Source organism: Gossypium arboreum, chromosome 12 (genome assembly GCF_025698485.1).
Source record: "Gossypium arboreum isolate Shixiya-1 chromosome 12, ASM2569848v2, whole genome shotgun sequence".
Taxonomy (NCBI): domain Eukaryota; kingdom Viridiplantae; phylum Streptophyta; class Magnoliopsida; order Malvales; family Malvaceae; genus Gossypium; species Gossypium arboreum.
The window spans coordinates 11,414,931-11,440,151 of NC_069081.1; the positions used below are offsets into that span (position 1 = coordinate 11,414,931).

Genomic DNA, 25,221 nt, shown 5'->3' on the forward strand with positions numbered 1-25,221 from the left:
CATCGTTTCTGGGCAACCTAGGGTGGTAAGCCATTATTGTCGAGAAATTCGGGTTAGTAGGTCATCGTTGTCGGGCAACCTGGGATGACATAAATGAATTAAGGAACTATCATTTCTGGGCAATTCGGGGTGGTGAGCCATTGTTTCCGGGCAATCTGGGATAGCAAGCCATCATAGACGAGAAATCCGGGATGACAAAATTAAAGTGAGTTAAAATGAGTTCATGAGTTCAAAATTCCAGTGGTAGCATAATACGAAATGATGTTATTAAATATGGAAGAGGATAATCAGTGACAAAAGATTCATGTTGAAACTTAATGGCATGAATTTTAAATATTAATTCAAATGAATATGGATTAAGTTGATTTCACTATACCATCTCAATTTAGAGAAATAAGTTGAATTATCTACTTATTGTGAAATTCACTTTTTGTGTGCAGGTTAGGTTTATAGCTACGTTTTGAGTTTCACTTCAGCATCCAACCGAGACCTCAGACTCCTTAAAGTTTGTTCTCCTTTTGGCTATACAAATTGGCATGTACCTAGGGTTGTCGTTTTGAATTTTAGGTGGTTTATATATGTTTGAAATTGTTAATATGTGCTCTAGTGAATGATTAATGTCTAGTTTTTGTAGTATGGACAATTTGCACTTTATGTTGTGAGATTGGAAGGATGTTGATTATATATGGTATTGAATTTAATTGAAAGTTGTAAATGGTATGATGATTGTATAATGTTATGGTAAGTTTGGTAGGAGATTGAATGTATAGATGTTGAGAAATGACATATGTCATGTTTTACTTGAGAAATGGTGCCAATTTGTGGCATATTGATATATTGTTTGCATGTGGTATAAATGTGACAAATTGGTATGTGTTCTATTGATTTTATGTGGGTTTTAAGTAGGTATAATTATGCAATTGAACATAGGTTATGCTTTGGATATAGTTTGGCATGAAGTAGGCCCTAGATGAAGTATTTTGTGCCATTTGTTTTAGTCACACAACTGTGTGTCATACATGGGTTAGTGACACGTCTGTGTGCCACTGAAATATAAGATGCATTAGAAGCACACTGTTCTCGACTGTCACACGGGCTGGCTACACGCTCGTGTGGATATTATAGATTTGGTCATTTGGATTTCACACAGTTTTAGTTTGTTACACGACCCAGCCAGATGGTCGTGCGAATTTTGAAGAAATTTTGCAATTTGATCCACATGGCTTCAGAGAGTTACAAGGCTTGGACACATAACCGTGTGACCGTTGTTTTACATGTTTACCTTTATCTTTTGAAAATGTTACAATCTAATCCTTTTTTGTTCATAGGTCATCTCTAAAGCTTAAGTAAGCTCATATAATATTTTGGAAAAGTTTTAAATGGTAATACATGATTGAAATGATTAAAGTTATTAAATTGTGATTGTTAATTGTCTGTAATTTTTTTGTTTCGTATTATAGCATTTTGTAACTCGAACCCGATGACGGGGATTGGCAATTAGTGTTACATTTAGTGGTATCAAAGCTATAGGTTTAGTTGATTCTTGAACTAAATCAAGCTTGAAAATGAGTCTAGAAGGTACATGCCAAGGTCGAGTCAAGTCTAGGCCGAAAATTGGATGCTAATTATAAAATGTTCTTGTTTGTAGCTAAATGTGTCAGGTGAATCCAAAAATTATGTTGAGTATGATATTAATAGTAGCGGTGAATTCGTCGAGAATGAAAATAGATTTGAAATCAAAAGACTGAGTGCGGACTCAACTAGTACCTGTTAGCCTAGTGTTGTCGGACAGAGACCTGAGGGTAAGGGGGATGAGAATTTACTCCGCTCTATTGCAAAAGCTCTTTAATGATTGGCAGGGACTACCCATTCGATTGCGCCAACTTCGACAATCTGACAAGCTTTTATAAAAGAATTATGAAAGTATGGTGCCATTGAATTCATGGGAGTAAGAAGAGTTGATCCTTAACAGTAGAAATGTGGTTATAGGTGATGAATTGAGTCCTACAACAGCTTGAATACACTTCTCGAGAATGTGTCACATGCGTCGTTTCTCTTTCACAAAGATAGGCATATACATGGTCGCAAAGTATTACTCAACATGTATCTGTTGATTAGATTGGTTGGGATTTCTTTCAGTCAGAATTGATGAAAAAGTATGTTGGTGAACTATATTTAGAAGACCGAAAGCAAGAATTTCTATTGTTCAAACAAGGTGAGTAGACAACAGTTGATTATGAATGAGAATTTCTGAGGCTCAGTAAATATGCCGTGGAATTGTTACTGATGGAAGAAGAAAGTTGTAAACAATTTCTTCGAAGACTATGTGATGAGCTTAGGGTTCAGTTGGTCTCGCATAAGATAAAAAGAAATTACAAACTTGATTGATCGAGCGAAGATAGTTAAATAAGCAATGAGACTTGATAAGAAACCTGAAACCCCCGAGTCCCTGAGAAGTGAGTCAGGACCTCTAGCTTGCATCCATTGCCTACATGGACTAGAGAGTCTTGGAAATGTTGGAGACCGGCTTCGGTATTTGCCATTTTAGAGAGAAGCCGAGATGGACATCTGATAGTGTCTGTGGAAAGTGTGAAAGGCCTTAGAAGGTATGATGATATTTTAGGTTGTACATTGTGTGGGAAGAGACACATGGGCAAACGTTAGAAGAAAACCAGAGCTTGTTTCCGATGTGGCGTAACACCCCAAAATTCATATTTCTGTTTCTAGGTAAATTTGAAATAAATATCTATCTGCTTCAGTGGTTAAGTGTTCTGGGTATGTGTGAGAGGTCCCAAGTTCAAGCTCTATTTTTAGAAAATTTTGTTATCTTTCTGATCTAAGCCTTGCGTTTGGAGTGTGGGCTTATATTTAAGTATTTGTAGAAACATATCAGAATGGGTCTGCTGGTCTGGTGGTTAAGTTGAGTCTCAGTAAGTTGGAGGTCTTATGTTTGAATCATTGCACAAACGGGATTGGTAATATTTTTTGCTCAGTTCTCGGTTAGAGCCCTTGAGAGAGTGGGATTCTGAGTAGTGGATGTAGTGGTTAAGTGGGAGAGTAAATTAAGGGATTAGTGGGTTAATCTTTTTATTTTTTTTATTTTTCTTCTTTTTGAAAAATTCCCAAATAGTTGATGTTCTTTTTGTTGTCTGGCAAAAAAAATACTTTTTTTTATCTCGTGTTCGAATCCTGTCAAATCCGTTCAACAATTTTGGTTTCCAATTCTTCCGTGTAATTGGGCATTTTGGTAAGTATAAGGCGTGATACTCGCGTGAATTGGAGTGGTTGTTCTTTAGCGTGTACAAATTGTTCTACTCGTTCATTTCGTTGACTGATGTTAAGTTTTGCCAGCAACGAATTAGGGAGAATGGGGCTCTCCTCTTGCGGAATCATAGTCGTTAACGTTCTGTGAGTAGGGGTAAGTGCTAATCGTGTGAATTGAATTGTTTTCGATTTTGTAGTCTTGAATTGATTGTGTTTTAGGTCTAATTTTGGGTGTTGTTATGTCGATATTAGGCTCGGGAGTGGTTCCACAGCGAATCGATACCAGGTGTGCACCCGAATTGCAAGAAAACGCATTTTTAGAAAAAGCTGAAATCCATTCTGTAGACGCTACACGGCCGTGTGGTAGACTGTGTTCGACGACATGGGTTTGATCGACGAAGGCCAGGCTGTGCGCTAGACACGGCCGTGTGATGGCCATGTAGGCCATGCGTGACACATTGGCTCGACTGAATTAGGCTGTATGGGCCACATGGGCATATGGGCCCATACGGGTAGTCCACACTGGCGTGTGGAAATCTGGGCCAGACCGTGTGAACCACACGACCAAGGCCAAATTAGGCTATATGGGCATGTGATTCCATTTAACCGAAATGTGTTCTAAGGTTGCACGGGTCTCCCAAGTCGACTGTGAACCTACCGTAGGGTCGGTAAGCACTACTTAGACCCTTAAATGCTTGAACTATATGTATGATGTATGTACTGAGCATGATGATTAAATGAATGAATACTGAACTGTATGTGTAACTGATATTCATGTATTAGTATGTCAAATATTGTATGTTGCATTGCATTGGGTTGGGATGTTGATATTTGGAGGAAGTGTACTGAAAGGCTCTTAAGCCTATTATCTGGTAACTTAGCTGTAATATACTTATTATGTGCCGAATTCGGTACTACTTGGAGTGTAGGGATAGGTGTTTTAAACCCCACATAGAGTGTAGGGATGGACGGGTGTGTAGAGGCTGGTTGGGTAGAACTCTGTTTATTGATTAATGTATATCTGATACTGTTACTGTGATGGGCTCAGGCTCTAATGCATATCTGATACTGAAACTGAAATGGGCTAAGGCTCGAACTGCTACTGAAACTAAAGTGCCCAGATTGCATTGGACTGATAACTGTTGTTTGACTGTATGCATGTCTTTTATGGGGATTACACACTGAGTTTACCCTTTCTGTTTTATCTATACAAGTAATCCCCAGACTTAGATGGTTTGGTGCGGCGAAGGACTTAGCGATGATCGCAAGTTTATTGAACGACTTTAATTTCTCTTATGGTTTTAATTCCTATTTGTTTCTGGGTATTTTTTTTATGTAATTTGAGACTTTTGGACTGTTTGCATTTGTTTTGGGTTTTTAACTGTTTTCATAAACTCGGTTTTATTAAGCACAATGTTTTTCCTAAACGCGAATGATTTTCTTTAAATGGCATGGTTTTGAAAGCTTCCGCTACAAAACATGATTTTAAACGAAACTAATTAACAGGAAAATAGTTTTGAGATTGATGAAAGATAAAAAGAAGTTAATAAACAAAAATTGTTTTAACTCGATAAATTCAATTTCAAATTCCATTCCATATGACATCACTAGATTCGGCCATAACGTCTAGGACAGTTTTGGGTTGTTACATGTGGATCACTGGATCATTTTGTACGTGACATTGATCCACCTGCTTCTACTTAGAGATCTACTCCAACTATCAATGGTCGAGGGAGTAATCGGGGTGGCTCTGCATTGAGAGGTGGTTTTTGAAAGAAGAATGGGACATCTGGTCATCAGTCATAGGCCAAAACCCTGACACGATCTTATATTGTTTGGACCCGTGAGGAGGGTAATGCTACTGATGTCTGTATTGAGTTCTTTAAGATAGACGCATTTAGTTGATCAAATGTGCAAACAATGCCCATTAGAAATTCAGAATATATTATTCCATATGGACCTACTGATTATGCCATTTGGCAATTTTGATTTGATTTTGGGAATGGATTGGATAACAGAGCATGGAGTGATTTTAGACTGCCGTAAAAAAAAGTTTTCCGTTTAGGAACCAAATGGCGATATCGTGGAAGTGAATGGTGTCAAAACGAAAGGTTCGACTCAGATTATTTTGTCAGTTCGAGCTGATAAGCTCTTAAATCAATATTGTGAAACTTTTCTAGCCTATGTTATAATGATAATTAGATAAAAAAGATTCAAAATATGTGTGAATTTTCTAATATGTTTCTCGAGGAATTACCGAGATTACTAGTAGATTGAGAAGTTGAGTTTTTATTCGAAGTATTTCCTAGTATGGCTTCGGTATCTATTGCCCCTATTAAATGACTCCAACAGAGTTGAAGGAATTGAAAATTCAATTGCAAGACTTACTAGATCGCAACTTTATACGCCCTAGTATATCGCCTTGGGGAGCTCTAGTTTTGTTTGTAAAAATGAAAGATGGTTCCATGCGGCTCTGTATAGATTTCTGGCAATTGAATAAGTTACGATCAAGAATCGGTACCCCTTACCTCGTATCAATGATTTATTCAATCAGTTGAAATGAACTTCAGTCTTTTCTAAAATCGACCTGGATCGAGATATTATCAGTTGAAAGTAAATGATAGTGATGTGCTAAAAATAGCGCTTTGCATGCAATACAGTCACTATGAATTCTTGGTGATGCCTTTTGGACTGATGAATGCTCCTGCGACATTCATGGAATGTAACACCCCTCACCTGGTTTAGTCACCAAACTTGAGCTATATGATGCTACAATAGTTAACAGAGTAAATTACATACAATTCTGACTTTAAAATTCAATTATACATTAAAACATTTCATAATCCATGCATACTATGATTTACAAACTAATCTGAGTTTCAATTGAGCTTACAAAAGCTCTTAAGTTGACCTGAGCACAAATATGGACCAAATTTAAAACTTTTAAAAAAGCAGATTAGTTTTTCAAAACAAGAGTCACACAGTCGTGTAACTCACTAAAGCCGTGTGGGTCAAAATTACAAAAATTCATCAAACGTCATATGGTTGTGTGGCTGGGTTGTGTAACAAACTGAGACCACGTGAAAACAAAATGAAAAAATCTACAGTACTCACACAGACGTGTGGCCAACTCGTGTAACAATTGGAAAACGTGTGCTTCTAATTCTCCTTATTATCCAATAGGCACACAACCAAGTTACAAGTTCATGTGTGACACACGGCCGTGTAGTACGAATTTATGTTCTAAAGCACTTGATTAAATTTTTAACCCAAAAGGACAACTTCATAACACAAATTGACCAATGAAAAACCTATTCAAAACAATCCAAAACATTTCATAAACATACCATGTAAACTTCTAATTATTTAACCAATATGCCTCAATGGAACCATCACAAACAAGATCTAAGAAACTTTCAAGTCATTTATCCAATTCAAACATGTATATAAACCTCTGTTACCAATTCACATATTGTCAAAATATACTTGCCAATTGTCACTTTCACACATATCAATACTTGACCATTTAGGCATTAACATAGTAACTGTTCCAGTTCTTATTGTAGCATTCTATAACTCGAACCTGACGACGAGCAAAGAGTGTTAAAGCTAGATGTGTCAATTTTAGCGTATTAAGCATATCAATATAATCGAACAACCAATCAATCAAGAATAGGCATTAACTTAAGCTAACAAACAACCAAACAATCAACCATCCAAAAAGTTTAGCACATACTCAAACTCAAATTCCAAACAAGTATTTTATGAAACATATTGTAAGCATAAAATGAAAGTGAAGGGTTTAAGAAAATGCTCATTCAATTGATGAAATTTCATTAAAGCCCAAGAGTTTGTCCATCATTGTTTACAAAATCTTTTAACAATAAGGAAGAAAGTAAACAACAAAATTAAAATCTAACCTAAAAAAAGAAAAGAGAAAACCTAAACTAAAAATGAAAAGAAAAAGAAAAGAAAAGAACATTAACCCTAAACCTAAACTAAAATTAAGAAAAAAAGATGATAGAAAACCTAAACAAAAGAGTCCCTTCTTTTCATTCAGCCAAAGAGTCGCCAGTAGGCTTGGTGAGTTGCGGTCAATAGTTTGGGTCGAGAGTGAAAGTAGGGTCTCAATTGTAAAAATAGTTAAGAATAGCCAAAGATAATTATACAAAATTTAGGAAGTCAACTTATTTTTCTCTTCACAACACCACATATGCACTTAACCCTTTCCTACGTCTATTAGGGCATCTTAAGGACATAAAAACACTTAGTGCCTATAAATTAAATTCTTTTCATTAAAAATTACATATTTTTTGAACGAAAAAACTCTTTCAAACTTCTCTATTGATTACTTCTTTCTATTGTTGTCATGTTTTTATGAAATCATGAATCCAAAACTTAGCTCTTAGAACTTAAGTTAAGACTCTGTTTCTTTAGAACTTTTAAGAAGGTTTGCAACAAAAGAGACTAGGTTCACCAAAAGATTAATATGTGTGAACCTAGGCTCACTTGTGTTTATGTATGAGTTTTATTGTGCTTCAATTGTCAGTGACTTTTGAATGTTTGTGAAGTTCCAAAACTTGATAGAGCCGTTTACAAGCAAACACAATGAAGCTTGTTTAAAACTTTCAACAAACTGGTAAGTGTTTAGGGATCACCATTTGTATGTGTAAACCATAAATTTAATCAGAAGCTTAAGGCTTTATCCTAAGTTTCAAGAAATTCTTCTTTAAAAACTTTATTTTATGAATGTGCTTAAATGTGTATTTTTATGAACATTGATATGAAAGCTAGTCATGAACAGTGTTTCGAGAGCTTGCCATGAATCGCGAGCTCTAAGTTTAAATAAATGTTGACACTATAATCTTTGGTAATTGTTGGATATAATGGCATGCCATAGGATTTTAAGTACTCGCTCTTGTGTTTTATGATTTGGGCTAGAGGCCTTGGGATAGGTTAGGAGAAATACGAGAATATAAAACCAAGCTTCATTTAATGAGATATGCTAGTGTGACGGAGAGTGTTAGCTTAATTCTACACTTATGGGATATGTTGGACTCTTTGAGTCAAATTGAGGAGTCATAAGGATATCTGTTTATCTAACAGAAAAGAACATGTAAATAAAATTATGTTTTCCAAAACATTATGTTTTACTGATTTAGGTTAACTGATAGCAAGTAACCGTGAACTAGGCTTCAAGTAGATATGTCGAACCTAGTTCGCAGAACAATAACCCTAATAACTTTCTTGTTTACTTATTTTTTTGTATGTACTATGTGGTTTTCCTATACATTCACCTAGTTCGCAAGAGCTCATACACACTTTTCTAAACACTACAGACAATTAGATTACATGGTGTGTAGTGGCGAAGCGAATGACCCAGACGAGGCATAAACATTGAATAGGTAGTACAAACGAACTCTAGATTAAAAGAAAATGTGGAACCCCGCTTGGGCATAGAAATACCTTTCTCTCTATACCTCGCCTTTTTTTCTAAGACTTAGTTTTTTTTTTAAATTTATTTATACAAGCTCGCGAATCGATAAAACTATATATATTCCTAAATGTTAAGTATTTCAACTTCTTGTCATTATGAATATAATTCAAAACCATGTTGATGTTTTCTTAATTTACGAGTTCATGTCTATGAATTTATTTTCTAATCAAAATATCTGCCATAAGTTAGAGTACAAAATATTCAAAACTGACTAATTTTTATAGAGTTTGTCAAAGTCGCTACGAAGTGACAAAGTTGTCTAATTGTGCAAGGTGTGAACCCTAACGTTTAACAAATTGCCACGCATGAACCCTTAATAATTTACGATACATGGGATGAGAGAGTCTCTACGATACGAATTCGCAGAATCTCAACGCAAAAGGATCGTTCGTGAGACTTAACCTGTTTAAGGAGACTTATTTTGCGAAAACTAGAACCTGTGAGCTGTGTAGGTTGTGAGCCTTAGAAGTAGGTTACTATATGTGTTAAAAGTCTTTTGCGTATTTATGTGAGCGCATGAGTTCACCTTGTGTTTACATGTCTTGCTGTGACATGCGAACCCCTTTTCCTATGAAAGCTAAGTATTGTGAGTTAAAATTTTAAAGCTTGCATGTTTCTTATTTTATTCACTTGGTTTGATGGTGTGCTAGAGGTTCGATTGGAAATAAAACGGAGAGTCACTCCAGTGGCTGATGTAACATTCCAAGTTCAGGTTAGACTACCCCGATCGGATTAGGGTGTTAAAATACCCCTCATTTTGATGGTAATTTCTTCGATTTTGGGCCATTCTAAACTTCCTACACCATTCAACCATATTGTTAGTTCCCAATAGCGCGTTTGGCCAAGTTGGGTCTAAAAAATAACATAAAACTAATAAAAACACTTTATTAATGACAAGAATGAAAACTCAATAAATGCAACAAAAAATACACTAATTTGTTTGAGAATAACGGAGAGACTGATTTGACGTATCAAATTACGACAGATCACAATACTAGATGTATCTTATGCTCTAAGTATCATGAGTCGGAACCAAAGTAATCCAAGTGATGGTTATTGGATTGCTGTGAAAAATATCCTAAAGCACTTATGAAGAACTAAGGATTTTTTTTTTTGTTTATGGAGGGATTAAACTACAAGTTAGGGGTCATACAGAGGCTGCATTCCAATTAGATAAGGATGACAACAAATCACATGATGGATTTGTGTTTATATTTAACGATGATGCTGTTAGTTGGAAAAGTTCCAAACAAGTGACGACAATAGACTCAAAAAATTAAAGTTGAATACATCTCCATGTGTGAGGCTGCAAAGAAAGTTATTTGGATTAAAAAGTTCATCATTGAACTAGATGCAGTTCCGAGCATTGTTAATCTAGTACATTTGTAATGTAATAACAATGGAGTCACATCACAAGCTAAGGAACCAATGGCTCTTCACAAATCGAAAAATGTATTATGTCAATATCACTTGATCCAAGAGATCATTGATAGACATGATATAAGTACAAAAAAGATATCCACAAATGATAATCTAGCTAATCCATTCACTAAGGTTTTAACACAAGAAAACACCATCGTCGCATGGATGATTTAGGGCTTAGACATATGGGCGATTGACTTTAGTGCTAGTGAGAGATTCTTAGTGAAAGCCTTACTAGCTAACCGTGATTCGCTTGTAAGCACTTAATAAATATTTAATTGTACTGATATTATTATAGTTTTATAATAATAAATGTAGATATTTCTTTTAACACTTATGTAGATAAAGCTCATGGAGCACATTAGGTTATGCAAGTGAATTATAAAGAGTTATTGTTATAAGATCTTTATGCATTAAAGTCGTGATTCCCAAGTTGTTCTTGAAAGTCATATTATCAAGACAAGACGTCAATGATGCTCTAAACTCAACACATGTTAAGCTTCTATGCCTAGGATGCAAGCAACTAATTTCATAAGTTGAAATATAAGACACTTGAAGATAATATGTAAATGCTTGTTATAAGAACAAATTAAAAATGTCTCGATAATAAATTAAAAATGACTTTTCTTTTTACTCAAACTCCTTTTGAATTTATTTTTAAGCTTGGACGAATAATTTCATGTTTTTCTCAAAGGGATGTAAGAAAGAGGACATTGATTTAGACAAAAGAGAAGAATGGATAGTCATATGTGATTTGAAATGTGAAAAAAATAAAATAATTATGAAAAATGAGGTCCAATTAGAAATAGATGTGACGTGCAAGAAAGCAGATGAAACATTTGCCATGGTATCTGGAAACAAGATGTGATTTTTATTTGCATTACCATAATTCATGTGCTTTTATATATATATAACAAAAACAAGAAGAAGAAGGAAAAGAAAAGGGCCAAAAGTGCAGTCAAAGTGGCCATGTCGAATGGAACCAATGCTGTTCTCCATACCTATCCATTGCCCATTTCTCCATCTCTTGTTGTTGTCGTGCCACATGTGAATTTGTCCCCTCCTGCGTCCACAATCACTCATTTTTAACCATTTCTCTTACTTTAATACGAAAGGTTTAAAATCATCAACTTCAAATTTAATTACTTTAGTGATAAAAGACTTGGTTGATTTGGAGTTTTAGTTGACAACATATTTTATGTTTGAATTTTGACAATCAAATCCCTTCTTATAGAAAAAGTAAAAAATATTTATATGTGATTTTATTACGTTAATTTTAATTAATTTTTAAATAATTTCTTTTTAATTTATTATTTGAATTGTTAGCTTATTTAACAATTGAAATATAAAACAATTTCTAAATCGTAATCAAATCATTTGTACTTCAATCAATGTTTACTTTATTAAATTAATAGAAAGTTGGTATATCTGTAATACGGTAACAAATATATTTATTAAAATTTATATAAAAATTAAATGATATTTTGGTTGTGATAATAAAGTTAAATGTTTCTCATTGTGGGTAAATTTTTATTGATTTATAAAATATAAAAAAAATTATCATAATAATATAACTTACTTAGCATATATAAAAGTATTTGAATCATTTTTCAACTGAATTGATACCTAATTAATTTGTGACATTAACAGATACATTAAACATATCTATAAACTTGAAAGATAATATTTTATTACAAACTTAAACTATTTTAAACTATTTTTAAAATGGTTTGTACGAGATTCAATTATTTCCGTTTATAGAAGAAGAATAAAGAAAAAAACCCATCAAAGTAGCTTTGAAATTCAGAACCTGTGCCATTTTGTCGCCTTGTGTTTCAACATAAGAACTGGCAGCCGCAAGCTCCATTGAAAGAAACTGATTAAGAAGAAGCAAAATTAGTAGAGGATGTGTTGTTGGTGTAGTAGAATATCTTGACATTGAAATTTACCTCTACTTGATTCTGTAATGAATGAACGTAATTTATTATCTCCTCCAGCATAACTGCCATTCCCATTGTCTGTTGCATCCACTCAAACTCTGTTAAAATCTATGCTGATGAATGTAGAAGCATAATGTATCGAACAAGGTTTTACCTTGTGGCATCCAGGAACAAGGTCTTGTAAGCATCTCATTTTCTCATTTATTTTCTCTCTTCTAACCTGGAAAACAAAAGAAGATCAATACTAGTGTTCACTCATCTCCATTTGTACTGAACCAAAGCAAGAAAAAAATTAGATACCCTTTCTGCTAAACTGTGACTATCAGTAGCTTGGCCTCTTCTTGCTCTAACATGAATGATTTCCTCTGCTTCTTTTGATTTCTTCCCTTTGCCTTGTCTCTGCAAACGCCAAATATGTTAAAAAGGATGAAATTGACATGAGGATTGAAATTTGTAATTTGTAAAACCGAGTGATGGGACACCATACAATCTTTTTCCTCGTCTTGGTGTTTCCTTCAAATTCAGTGGTCGAAGCTGCTGGAGAAATGATTTGGGATTTGCATGTGGATTGTTCCGTTGCTTTTCTCTTGTTGGTTTGGAGAGAAACATGTTCATCCGCGGTGGCAGTAGGGCTGCCGCCGGCAAGCACAGTGAAGGAGAGGATTGGTGGGAATTCAGGAAGTTGGTGGGCCAGTAAGGTTTGGAGAGAGAAGTCTGCAATGGTGAAATTCTCCATTGGAGTTGGATTCAACTCTGAACACTGCTGCTTTGTCATTTCCATTTCTGACATTGGCTGCACATGTTGTCTAAACTCACCCATATTGGAAGAAGGATGTTCTAAAAGACCTCAATTTATGTAATGTTTTATAAGCAGTTTGAGACTGTAGATACTGGTCACAGATTATATAATGCAATTGCATTAATAGTGAGAGTAAGAGCACAGTAGAGGTTATTAAATTGTATTTTATTTTTTTTATTTAAAAAATAGATAAATTAGTCTTTATATATTAAATTAAAGAGTAAAATAATTTTTTTATTAAGATTTTTATCCATTTTTGTTGTTAAAAACTAATTCTAAATGAGGTATATGTGGCATGTCATTTGTCACTTTTGGCTATTCCGATGGTTACATTAGTTTTCAATAGTACAAATTGATGAAATCTTTAGCAGAAAGAATTAATTTACTCTTTCATTTAATGTATATAGATTAATTTATTTATTTTAAATAAAAATAAAAAATATAATATGACTTTTAATATAAATACTATGATATTTTTATCTAATAATAAAATATTAAGATGTCCAAATCATAATCCTGTAGGGCATCTCACTAAATTTAAATTTGTTTTTCAATCAAGTAAAGCTGAAAACACATGAGATTTCATTTTCTAATCCTCAATTTCCTTTTGGTAGGCTCTTCTAAGAAAATCACACACACATTAAATATATCCAATGGAATGGGTCATTGTAATGCTTAAAGCGGAGTTCAAACATTAGACTGTACATGGTTTAAAGTTCCATTTTTCCTTTTTTCCATTGAAAAATATGGTAAAGTGGAAGAAATGAAAGTGGTACCGATAGAAGATAATATTCTTTTTCATTTTTTATATGAAGGATGTCACTATACCAAAAGGTTATACTAGATATTAAAATTTGAATTAAAATCTGTTAGATTATCTTTCAAAATAATCGTATAAATTAAAAATTAAAATAAGTTTAAATTTGATAAAAGTATTGTGAAGGCTTTCGTAGTAAGAGTTAGATTATATTTTACTCTCTTTATTTAAAAAATGAGTAAATTAGTTTTTGTATGTTAGATGAAAGAGCAAATTAATTCTTCTGTTAAAAGTTACATAAAGTTTTATTGTTAAAAATTAGTCCTTATACATCAGTATGAGGTACACTTGACATGTCACGTGTAATTGTCTGGTTATTTTGTTAGCTACACTAGTTTTTAATAGTAGAAATTGATAATTTTTTTTAATAAAAACACTAATTTACTCTTTAATCTAAGATATACTAATTTGTCTTTTTTTTAATAAAAAAAATAAATTACAATGTTACGTTTAAATTCTCTATTTTTTCTTTGGTTGATATAAAGAATGCCAATCTGATAGAATTAAAATCTATTGAATGGCTGCATGAACTAAGAAAGTTGAAATTCATGTTCATTTCTTTATTCTTCCGTCCCATTATTTGATTTTGAGCTCATAGTGGCCTAGTCCGATGCCTGCATGGTCCCATTTTCATGTTTCTTTTTGGCATGAGAAAGTTATCATGATTATAAAAGCATTGAATTCAGGTTATATCTTCTTCAAACCTGTCGACATTAATGGAGAAAACCAACAACTCAACAATTCTTGTACAAAAAGATCAAACAGATTGTCCAGGAGGGGTGTATCGTATCAAACCGAATAATTCAGGCATGGGTATCCAAAACTAGTATGTCTTTCCAGAACATAAGAGTCACAGATCTAATACATTCTTTTGTTGTCGGGATCAGGTTCGTCCATAATGGACCGTATTGTTGTATGCAGTATAAAATTATATTTAAGATTTTAATTGAGTTGGTGTTATTTATTAATTGGATCTCAATTCAGTTGTAAAGTTACCAAAATTCTCTTATTGTGGAGTGTGCCTTACATTTCAGATGAAACATGGTTGACATTGTGATGAGGAAGAGCCGTCGTCCCGATGACGCGACTACGACGTCCCGACGAGAAGTAATGCCACGGCCCGATGATGCGAAGATGGATGTTCCGATGAGCCGATAGCGACGTCACGACATGTTCCCCACTCAACCAGGTTTCTTCTCCTAGTTAAACTATATTATATTTTCCAGTCAAACTCTAATTATTCTAGGGATATTTTAGTAATATTTATACACGAAATTCAACCTATAAATAGGCCCCTTAGCAACCCTAGATAGTTTAGAATAACAACAAAATAAAGAGGTGGGTATTTCAAGAAATCTTCGTATTTCGGGTTTAAGGTTTGTTTCTTTTTCCATCTTGTACCTTTTTGGTTTTTTTCTGTTTTAGTGAAGTTTTCTTTGTTCGTGGTTTTTTTTATCCTCTTCAGAGGGATTTTCCCACAAAAATATTTGTGTTCAATTTTCTCAATTTTCGTTCGTGTTCATTGCAGAATTCGGGTTCGATCCAACACTTATTTTTACAAAGTAATAAATTCCACAAAAATGTCCGCCAAAGCTAGTCGTTAATCAAGTGTCCGCCATATGACTCATGATCACTCCGAAAGTGCCTGGAAGTGATATGCCAAGACACGACTGGTTGATAGTGTAAGTGAGAGTTCGCAAGAATGAACACAAATGGTCTTTGTGCCACACCATTTTCTATAGAGGGTCAAGGTAGAACCCTGGTAGGTGAGGTAAGAATCGGTTGAGATTTAAGGTGTTAGGGCGATAACGTGACCCTGAGGAGTGTTGGAGCAACTGCCCTTAGATATGCAGCTAATTCCCTAAGACAAGGGAAATTAAAGTGGACACCGGTTTGAAAAGATCAGGTTATAAAGAAAATTTCGAGGATGAATTTTCTTTAAGGGTGGGGGAGTTGTAACGCTCGGTTACCCAAATTGACTCGGGATTTTGGAAACTAGGATTTAATTAAACGAGCTCAGAAATTGTTGAGCTTCGGAGGGAGATTAGAAAATTTAGTGATTGAAATGCGAATAGTTAGGTCCCAATTTTGGTTCGGTTAGGATGGAGTTGACTAGTTCTTTAGGGGGAGACAAAATGATTAAGAAGGTACGGTGGTGGAAACCAATGGAAATCATGCCAAATGAGTATATAAATAGGCAGGCGCGTATGAAGACATGATTCTTAAAATTGGTTTTATATATTCTCCTTTCGGTAGGATCACCTTCTCCAGCTACCTTGAGAGGAAGATAATTCAATTGAAGAAAGCTTTACAAGCGATGGTTGTTATGTGAGTTGAAGTATGAAAGTGGGGAAATTTAGTAATTGGTAAGTTTCCTTACCCTTCTATACTTATGGACTGAGGATTTACGATAAGAACTCTTAAATGCTTCCTATAATAATAAATTCTGGGTTTTCGATGTCTGAATGCCATCAAAATAATCGATAGATGGTTGTTATGTTAGGTTGTCAAGAAAAAAGAGACCCTGGTGTCTAGGCAAAACAAAGTTGTTGAGAATAAGGAAGAGATGTGAGTTTCTGCACTCAACCTTTGAAAAGCTAAGTATGTTGTAAGATTGCATGAGTTTATGAGTATCTGAAATTTTAGTTCAATGTGCATGAATTAACTATGATTCCATGGTATTGCATCCATGAAATGCATATAAGGGAGACATTATCGAGTTTAGGTGAAGTTAGGAAGGAAAAATAGAATGATTCTATTAGATATCGCTATACAGTAGTGTTGTGTGCACCCGTGATGAGCGATGCTCTGAGCATTGCGGATGAGACTTTGTGGTGTTTATGTATGAAGGTTAGAAATGATGAAATGGAGGAATGGAACGAGCGCAATAGGAAGAGTAAACATGAAAGATCATGGTTAGGCCATGGGACCAATCGGAGGCTATATGCCTAAAATGAAGAAGACCATAGCTGAAAGGTGGTATGGCATCATGATATAAATGAGTAAAACAATGGCTGAAAGTTGTTATGGCATCATGGTAAACAGGACTACGACCATAGCTAAAAGATGCAATGGCATCCTAATAGTCCACGGGATGGTAAACACAGGTTATGTTAGACCATAGCTGAAAGACATTATGACATAATAGATAGTCTGTTGGGACACTAAACACAAGATAGTCCACCAAACAAGCGATGGTTCGACGGGACATTAAACACGGGATAGTCAGCCGAGACACTAAACATAGGGTAGTCTGCCCAAACATTAAATATGTGAATTAAGGTGTGCAAGGTCAGAGTTTGCAATGACAGCGAGTAAGGTTTGTTAGGACAAGGAACCCAGAAGTTGTCAGATTGAGGAAAAGAAAATGTAGGTATAACTCAAGTAAAGAGTAGTAGGGTTGATAGAAAACCCGGGTACAAGTTCTTAGGTTTGGCTAATAAGCCAGGATTTATGATAACCATAAGATGTTTGAGCGGAACCTAATACCAAAGGTTCACGAGTAATAAGAGACATCTATTGCTTGGTAGGTCCCCGCTAAGGACCACTAGAAGATATCGATTTCCAAAAGGTCAAGTAGAGGAAGATGCCCGATCATTTATCAAGAGGTGAGCAACTTAATTAGGAGTAAGTAACACAAAATAGACCACATGAAAGTTTGCCAAAGACTATAGGGACAGAATTTTGCCAAAAGGAAACAGAGAATATGGATCAGTAGGGATTTAAATGTTACTATCAATCATCTGGCGACTGGGAAAGAGAAGAACGATTAGCTGGACAAAATAGAAAAGTGCGAAGCCACATTAACGGTAGGGCATCCCTGTAAATGGTTTGGCCATGTAGCCAGTATTGTGAAATGTTGAACAAGTCAGGGGAAAAAAGGAAATTTGGAATATGGCAAAAATCTGGTCCATACCATAAAGAGCTGTTACCGTAAAGTACATACGCACGTCTTAGATAAAGAGTAAATTTCCTAACGATAAGCTACGAAAAAGGGGGAAAAGTTCCAACCACATCATTAAAATCAGTGAATGGCCAAAGATGATTAGGGAGTTTAAATCTCTCCTTAAAACTTCATTTTTGAAGTTTTGTATTTTTTATTTTACATTGTATTGCAGAATTTCACTAAGTTAATTTGAACTTATAAATGGTCTACTTATTGCAGGATAAAACTTTAATCTAAAATCGAGTGGAGGGACCAAGCCAGATAACGCCAGATATGTGAGACGTATGGATATCGTTTATGTATATAGAAGGTCCCCTTAGAGGCCACGCCTTAGGGATTGATTTGGAAGATTTTGTGTAAAGTTTTGTTTGAGTTGTAAATATTGATAGATTAGCTAAAATAGTAAATCAGTAGGGCCCAATCTTTAATGGCATGAATTATAGTTGACGTCTCAAATTGTAAATTGATACTGTTAAACCATTTGAGATAATAGCTCAAAATAATTTGTTGTGTTAAATCGGGTTGTTGTAACCTCTGGTACCCGAGCTCGTTGGTCGGGCTGGGTAAGGGGTGTTACAAAGGATATGTAAAGTGAACAACCTAGCATTTTTGCTTTAAGGTTGAATTGAGTTAGGGTCGTGAATGTTTAAAAGGAGATGAACTCTAATCACTAACAATTACCTTCAGGCTCCTTTAGTGGTGTAAGTCAGTATGACCTGGAGGATAGGATCAAGATGCTTTACTCCAATCCAAATCAAATTAGGGGTATGAGAATTCTTCTAAAACATTCACCATGTCAGACACCTTCGAGTAGTCAATGATCCGGTCTCGAGGAAAGATATTAGAGGTAGGAGTTAGAAATGTGAAAGTGACCAAAGTTAGCAACTTTGGTAAGTTCTGCATTATATTATTGACCTAAGTTGAGCATGAGAAATTAAAATAAGATTTGGCAATGAGTAAGGAATCAGGAATGTGAATTAATTATCATGGGAATAAGTGATTTGATCATAGGAAGTTTGTGAATTATGAGACACAATCAATTTGAAAAATGAAATTATTCCTCTGAAACTTTGAAAGTAGTATATATGTAAAGGTTGAATTATGCATTTTTGAAGTTTAATAACGAAGTGATAAGAATATGAAAACTAAGTGTTGACCTTAGTATCATGTGAGATGCAACATAAGATTTGATTTGACTTTTAATATATGTTCAATTTGTCTCTCCACTAGCTTAACTCAACGCTTAATAGTTTGCATTTGAACCAGTATGATGAATATGTGAAAAAAATGAATTAAAAAAATAGACTGCATATATCCACTATCCGCAATGAATGTTTTTTCTCAGTATAAGCAAGAGATGACTTAGAGGTTAAATTATTATTTTTAAATTATTATTTAATTGATTGCAATTAAATAATTGAAGTTCGAAGTGGAAATTAAATAAATTATTTATCGCGACTTTGTTGAACCGGATAATCAAAATTGTTTACTTAAAGATTTTGGTATGATAAAATTGTCACAACTTTAACGAAATTAGAATTGAGTTGAGAAAACAATTAAATTAAGTAAATTAAATAAATTTATGTTTAATTAATTAAATAAGTAATATTTTGGGAATAAAAAGTTGATAATTGATTTGATTAAATTATATGAGTTGATTAAAGGTCCAAATAACACATATAATTAAACTTAATACATTAGACATGCCCAATGGCCCATCTGACACATGATGGGTGTCAAGCCTTGGTTCCGAGAGGAGTTGTATGTGTATTTTCCTTTTAAATATTATTATCTTGCCTATTCTTATTTGACTAGAAATCTTATATTTTTCTCTCGAAATAGAGATTATGGGCTAAACCAAACTATACCACAATAATCGTTGTTACTATGTTATTTTATAATGAGATTTATTTTACACTGAATTCTATTTTCCAAGGGATCTTAACTTTGGTTTCTAGCCCACCAAGAGAAATTGATCTTCCCCACTAGAATATTAATAAATTTTTTATTATGTTAAAAAATTCATGAATTTAGAGCCCATACTCTAAGTAGAACTAGGGTTCGAGAATAGCGGGGAAGATCGTGTCAGTAGAAAGCCAAGAAACGACTAAGTCCACCTAGCCTGAAACAAAGATACTGTAACACCCAAAACTCGGCCTAGACGTTATGGCCGAATCTGGGAGTGTTACGAAGAAGGGTTTTGAAACTGTTTTTATTTCGACAAAAAACTTATAAAGTTACTTGTTATAAAGTGTCCAAATTTTACAAAACATAGTCATTTACTTGTTTATTACTGAAACCGTCGTGAGTTTATTCATTCGCCAAAACATAATTTGTAGTGGAAAATTCTGAAAGTCATTATATTTTAGAAACCCAGTTCGTGTTTCCAAAAAAACCTTTGTTTGCGTAAAGCCATTGTTTTCATAAATCGTTTCGACATACAACGTAGGATAGAAAACAATCAAAACCAAAACCAACAGTTAAAACCATATAGTCCAGAGAGTCCTAAAAGTTACAAACTCTCAAAAAAATCCAGAATTTTAAAAATACCGAAAACTCAAAGGCAATTTTAACTAGTGGTCACCGCTAAGCCTCCGTTGCACCGATCCGCCTATGTCTGAGGGTTACCTGTACAAAACAAACAAAAAGATGTGGTATTCGTAAACTTAGTGTGTAACCAACAGAGATAGACATGCAAATGTACATGGTGTTATTATATGTAGAACATATACAAATTCAGGCCTAAGTCTTTAATAGATACAAATATCAGAATCAGATAATCCAGACAAATATACAGAATCATACCCCCATCCTCTACACACCATCTTCGTCCATCCCATTACACCATGTGGGGTTAAAAACACCCAACCATCCTTACACACCATATAGTGTCGATGCGACACATAGCAGAATAATGTGCAGTCAAGCTGTAAGAAATTAGGCGAAAAGTCTCTGTACAGATTACTTCCTTTACATATACCAATCCCACCCCAAATACAAATACAACATGCAGATAACAAATAATAGATACAGAATCACATGATTAACATGATCGTATACAGATATTATACTTATTTACGCAAAATAGTTAGACATGCATACCCGTTCTCTACTCAGATCAGACTATTAGATTAATAGATCACATACAATGGGTTTAGTTAGCCCTTACCAACCCTATGATAGGTCCACAGTCGATCGGAATGACCTGTGAGACCCTAGGGAAAATTTTAAAATTTTGGGCCCACATGTCCGTGTGGCTTACATTCCCAAATTGGCCTTGCCCGTGTGGCCCACATGACTTGGCCTAAAGCCCATACGGCCAATCCGGCCTAGCCCATGTGGCCCACACGGCCACACAATCACCGTCACACGACCGTGTCTCGCACACAGCCTTACCCTCGATAGTCACATGGCTATGTGTTATATACGGCCAGGCACACGGTCGGCCACACGCCCATGTGACGTCGGTAGACGCAATTTTTAGTTTTCACTGATCGTTGTTTTGTCGTGTTTTAGGTACACACCTGGTTTGGTTTTGATAATATTGCGATCCCGAGCCCACCGGAACCTAAAAACAACATTTCTACGATCAATTCTAAGTACCGAAACACCAATTATCAAAACCCTAATCGACATGTTTGAACGTAGTACATAAACAAAAAGTTCAATCACTTACTAGAACAGTTACGACAGCCCTAACACTCTACACGATAGACGATGAATTCTGATCCCTTTGATTAGCACCTAACACCAGAATACACAACATTAACGCAACAGAAAATGACCTACAATCATAAAAAACTTCAAGAACACTTACCAACCAAAATCCAAGTAAGGATCACAGAACCAAAACACAGAGATTGACGACAGTTTTTGAACAGAAAAGCAAAAGGTAGCAAAAAGAAGGAAAAAACGAAAGTGTAGAGAAAAGTGGAGAACAAACTGACGTCTGTTTTTTTTTTTGAAAAAGAAACAAATTTTGAAAAAAAAGAATTTCTTATCCCTCAAATTTAGGCATGACCTCCTACTAACCTAATCCCAACTACCTGCTCTCTCATCCATTTACACAGACTTCCAAATCCATCCAAACTCTCTTAGACAACCGAGACAAAAATTAACATTCACGCTCGCACAAGGATTCGAACACAAGACTTCTAGCAAGCTAACTCTGATGATCACTAAACTAACTATAAAAATGACTAAAGTAAGCACATCTATCGAACAATAGTATAGTTATGGTGAGTAGGGAATATCGTATCCACGAGGACTAAAAGTATTAATAATGACCATTTTTTTATTATTAAGCCGACAAATTGGAGTGATTATTTTAAATCTAAAATTACTAAACTAACCTAACTAAAAATGCAACAGAGAATGAAATAGGAAAATAATCAAAGATAACTAATGAGATAGACAATACGCAAGAAAGAATCCACCTAGACTTAACCTATTATTATGAATCTGAATTAAATGATTTATTCAATTGTGATTTGATCTATAGAAATCCCTAAATCATGTTAATATCTCTTACGAGAGTAAGAACAATTGACTCTAGGTTGATTAATTGAAATCTCTTTCTAATTAAAACCCCTATCATCGCATAACTCGATCTATAGATTCCCTATTAGATTTGACTCTAATCCGGTAGATTAATGTCATCTTATTTCTAGGATTGTATGCAACTCCACTCAATTATGCTAGATCTACTCTTAAACAGGGACTTTTGCTCCACTGAAATAAGCACATTAAACATGAATTAATATCCCAAAAATATTAAAACACAAAATAAACATAAATAATTGAGAACAAGAATCAAGTATTTATCGCGTAAAAACAGAAATTAAATAATAAGATTCATCATAGGTTTCATCTTCCCTAGGTATCTGGGGAATTTAGCTCATAATCCTGAATAGAAACATCTCAAAGTTAGGATAACCACAAGACATAAAGAGATTAAATGGAGATCTTCGATCTTGAGAGAGATCTGCTTCTGACTTGATTCCGATGGCGTTCTTCAAGTGTTTTCGTTGATCTTCTCTGAGTGCCCCCTTGGGTCTTCTTCTAATTGGTATTTATAGACTTTAGAATACTGCGAAAGCCTAAAAATTGGGTTTTTCTATGCATCTGGGAAGCAGGTTGTAAAAGCAACACGAGCTGGCACATGAGCTTATGGTCAGCCTGTGTGGAAATACCCAGGCCGTGTGGATCTTGGAAACAACTCTAGTTGTCTAATTTTGGCTTGTTTTTCACTCATTTCACTCTCAAAGGCTCTCTTAAGTATAAAATCATAAATTTAAAAGATTAGGAACATCAAATTCACTTATTTGCATAATTAATCATCCTAAAACTCGTTAAGAATGAGATTAAAATATGTTACTTTTACAGCTTATCAAACTTCTTACCACTTGCACCAGCAGGCTTATTCTAATATGAGTTTACAAACAATATAACATAAACCTACCTAGCAAGGATAAAGCTAGGATGAAAAATAACAGAATTTACCAAAAGTTGGACTTAGACTCAAGACCTCACACACACACACCCAGAACATTTAGCCACTGAAATAGATACACATTTGTTTCAAGATTTACAGAAACATAAATAAATTATTTAGGGCGTTACAACTCTACCCCCTAAAAGAAATTTTGGCTTTGAAATTTGTCTGATCTAAACAGATGAGGATACTGCTGACGCATCGAGTCCTTAACTTCTTACGTGGCTTCCTCAGTGCCATGATTCCGCCATAGAACCTTAACTAACGAAATGAATTTCCTCCTCAGAACTTTAGCATATCGATCCAAAATCTTAACCAGCTTCTCCTCAAGGGTCAAATCCGGTCTAACCTCAATCTCCTCAACAGAAACAACGTGAGATTGGTCAGACTAATACCGCCTTAACATCAAAACGTGAAACACATCATTTATATGATTAAACTCTGGAGGTAGCTCTAATTGATAAGAAAATAATCCTACGGGCTTCAAAATCTGATACGACCCAATGAACCTAGGGCTTAACTTGCCCTTATGATCAAACCACAGAACTTTCTTCCACGGAGATACCTTAAGGAATACGAAATCACCCACAGAGTACTCGATATCCCTCCTTTTTAGATCTACATAATATTTCTGTCTATTAGAAATAGCCTTCAAACGATCCCGAATCAGTCTAACCTTATCTTTAGTCTTGAAAACCAAATCAGGACCCAAAACCCGCTGTTCACCCAACTCAATCCAACATAGTGGAGTACGACACTTACGACCATGCAGAGCCTCGTAAGGTGCCATCTGGATGTTAGACTTGAAACTATTATTGTAGGTGAACTCAGCTAACGATAGAAAATCTTCCCAATTACCTCAGAAGTCAATCAAATAGCTCCAAAGCATATCCTCTAGTATCTAAATCACATTCTCAGATTGACCATTAGTCTAAGGATGGAATGCAGTACTGAAGTCTAATATTGAACCTAGAGCTTCATGAAGTTTCTTTCAAAACTGAGAAGTGAAGTGAGGATCTTTGTCAGAGATTATCGAAATCAGAACCCTATGTAGTTTTACAATAATAAAAATGTGAAGGTTCGTTAACTTTTGCAGTGAGTAGTCCATCTGAACTAGAATAAAATGGGCAAACTTGGTCAATCGATCCACGATGACCCAAACAAAATCCTTCTTAGTGGGTGTTAAAGGCAACCCACTAACAAAGTCCATCATCACATATTCTCATTTCTATAAAGGAATCTTAACGATTGGAGCAAACCTGAAGGCAACTGGTGCTTAACCTTAACTTACTGGCACATCAGACAACAAGCAACAAAATTTTTAACCCCAGCCACTAATACAATTCACGGAGATCTCGATACATCTTATTACTACCGGATGCATATCATAAGGGCTATTATGTGACTCCCTCAGAATTGACTGTCTCAGATCAGAATCATTCGGTACACAAACCCATCATCAGAAACACAGAGCTTTATCTTTATTCAGTCCAACATCAGATGTACTACCACTTTCAATCTGACGAAATCGTAGACCCAAAGAGTCATCCCCTAACTACTTTTCCCTAATCTATTCAATCCAAGTCGGCTTAACTTGCAACTCGGCTAACAAACCTCTATTATCAAACAAATTGAGAAGAGCGAACATTGTCCTCAAATCAGACATTTCTCTTCGACTGAGAGTATTGGCCACCACATTAGCCTTACCGGGATGATATTCTATCGTGCAGTCATAATCCTTAAGCAACTCAATCCATCGACGCTGCCTAAAATTCAACTCCTTTTGAGTAAGGTGGTATTTGAGACTTTTATAATTGGTGTGGATGATACACCTCTCACCATACAGATAGTGCCTCTAGATCTTTAACGTAAACACCATGGAAGTTAACTCGAGCGACTTAAGTTGTTGGGACACCATATAGTAATTGGATGAAATTAAAGTTGTCAAGGAATTACTTGCAAGACCTAGAAAACTGTGAATCTTAGAGACATTCTTAGGATATTTCCAATCAAACACAGCCTCAGTCTTTTTAGGATTAACT

At 34.9% G+C, this 25,221-nt stretch overlaps 1 protein-coding gene across 1 annotated transcript; it reads right to left on the minus strand.

Moving 5' to 3' along the window:
• Nucleotides 1–11,033: 11,033 nt before the first annotated feature.
• Nucleotides 11,034–13,033, minus strand: LOC108478988 (transcription factor BEE 3-like). The gene is made up of 6 exons (XM_017781435.2): nt 12,611–13,033; nt 12,424–12,522; nt 12,278–12,343; nt 12,133–12,201; nt 11,994–12,059; nt 11,034–11,246 (listed from the first exon to the last, which is right to left on the minus strand). The coding sequence occupies exons 1-6, from the start codon at nt 12,941–12,943 to the stop codon at nt 11,142–11,144; spliced, it is 738 nt and encodes a 245-aa protein (XP_017636924.1). The 5' UTR covers nt 12,944–13,033; the 3' UTR covers nt 11,034–11,141.
• Between the last annotated feature and the right edge of the window lie 12,188 nt (nt 13,034–25,221).

Bases quoted from the DNA above. Each gene is read 5' to 3' on its own strand.
- LOC108478988 (XM_017781435.2), bottom strand. From the start codon at position 12,943: ATGGGTGAGTTTAGACAACATGTGCAGCCAATGTCAGAAATGGAAATG. The intron at 12,344-12,423 runs GTATCTAATTTT...TTTGTTTTCCAG, and splicing joins GTCACAGTTTAGCAGAAAGG to GTTAGAAGAGAGAAAATAAA. The intron at 12,202-12,277 runs GTAAAACCTTGT...TGGATGCAACAG, and splicing joins TTGTTCCTGGATGCCACAAG to ACAATGGGAATGGCAGTTAT.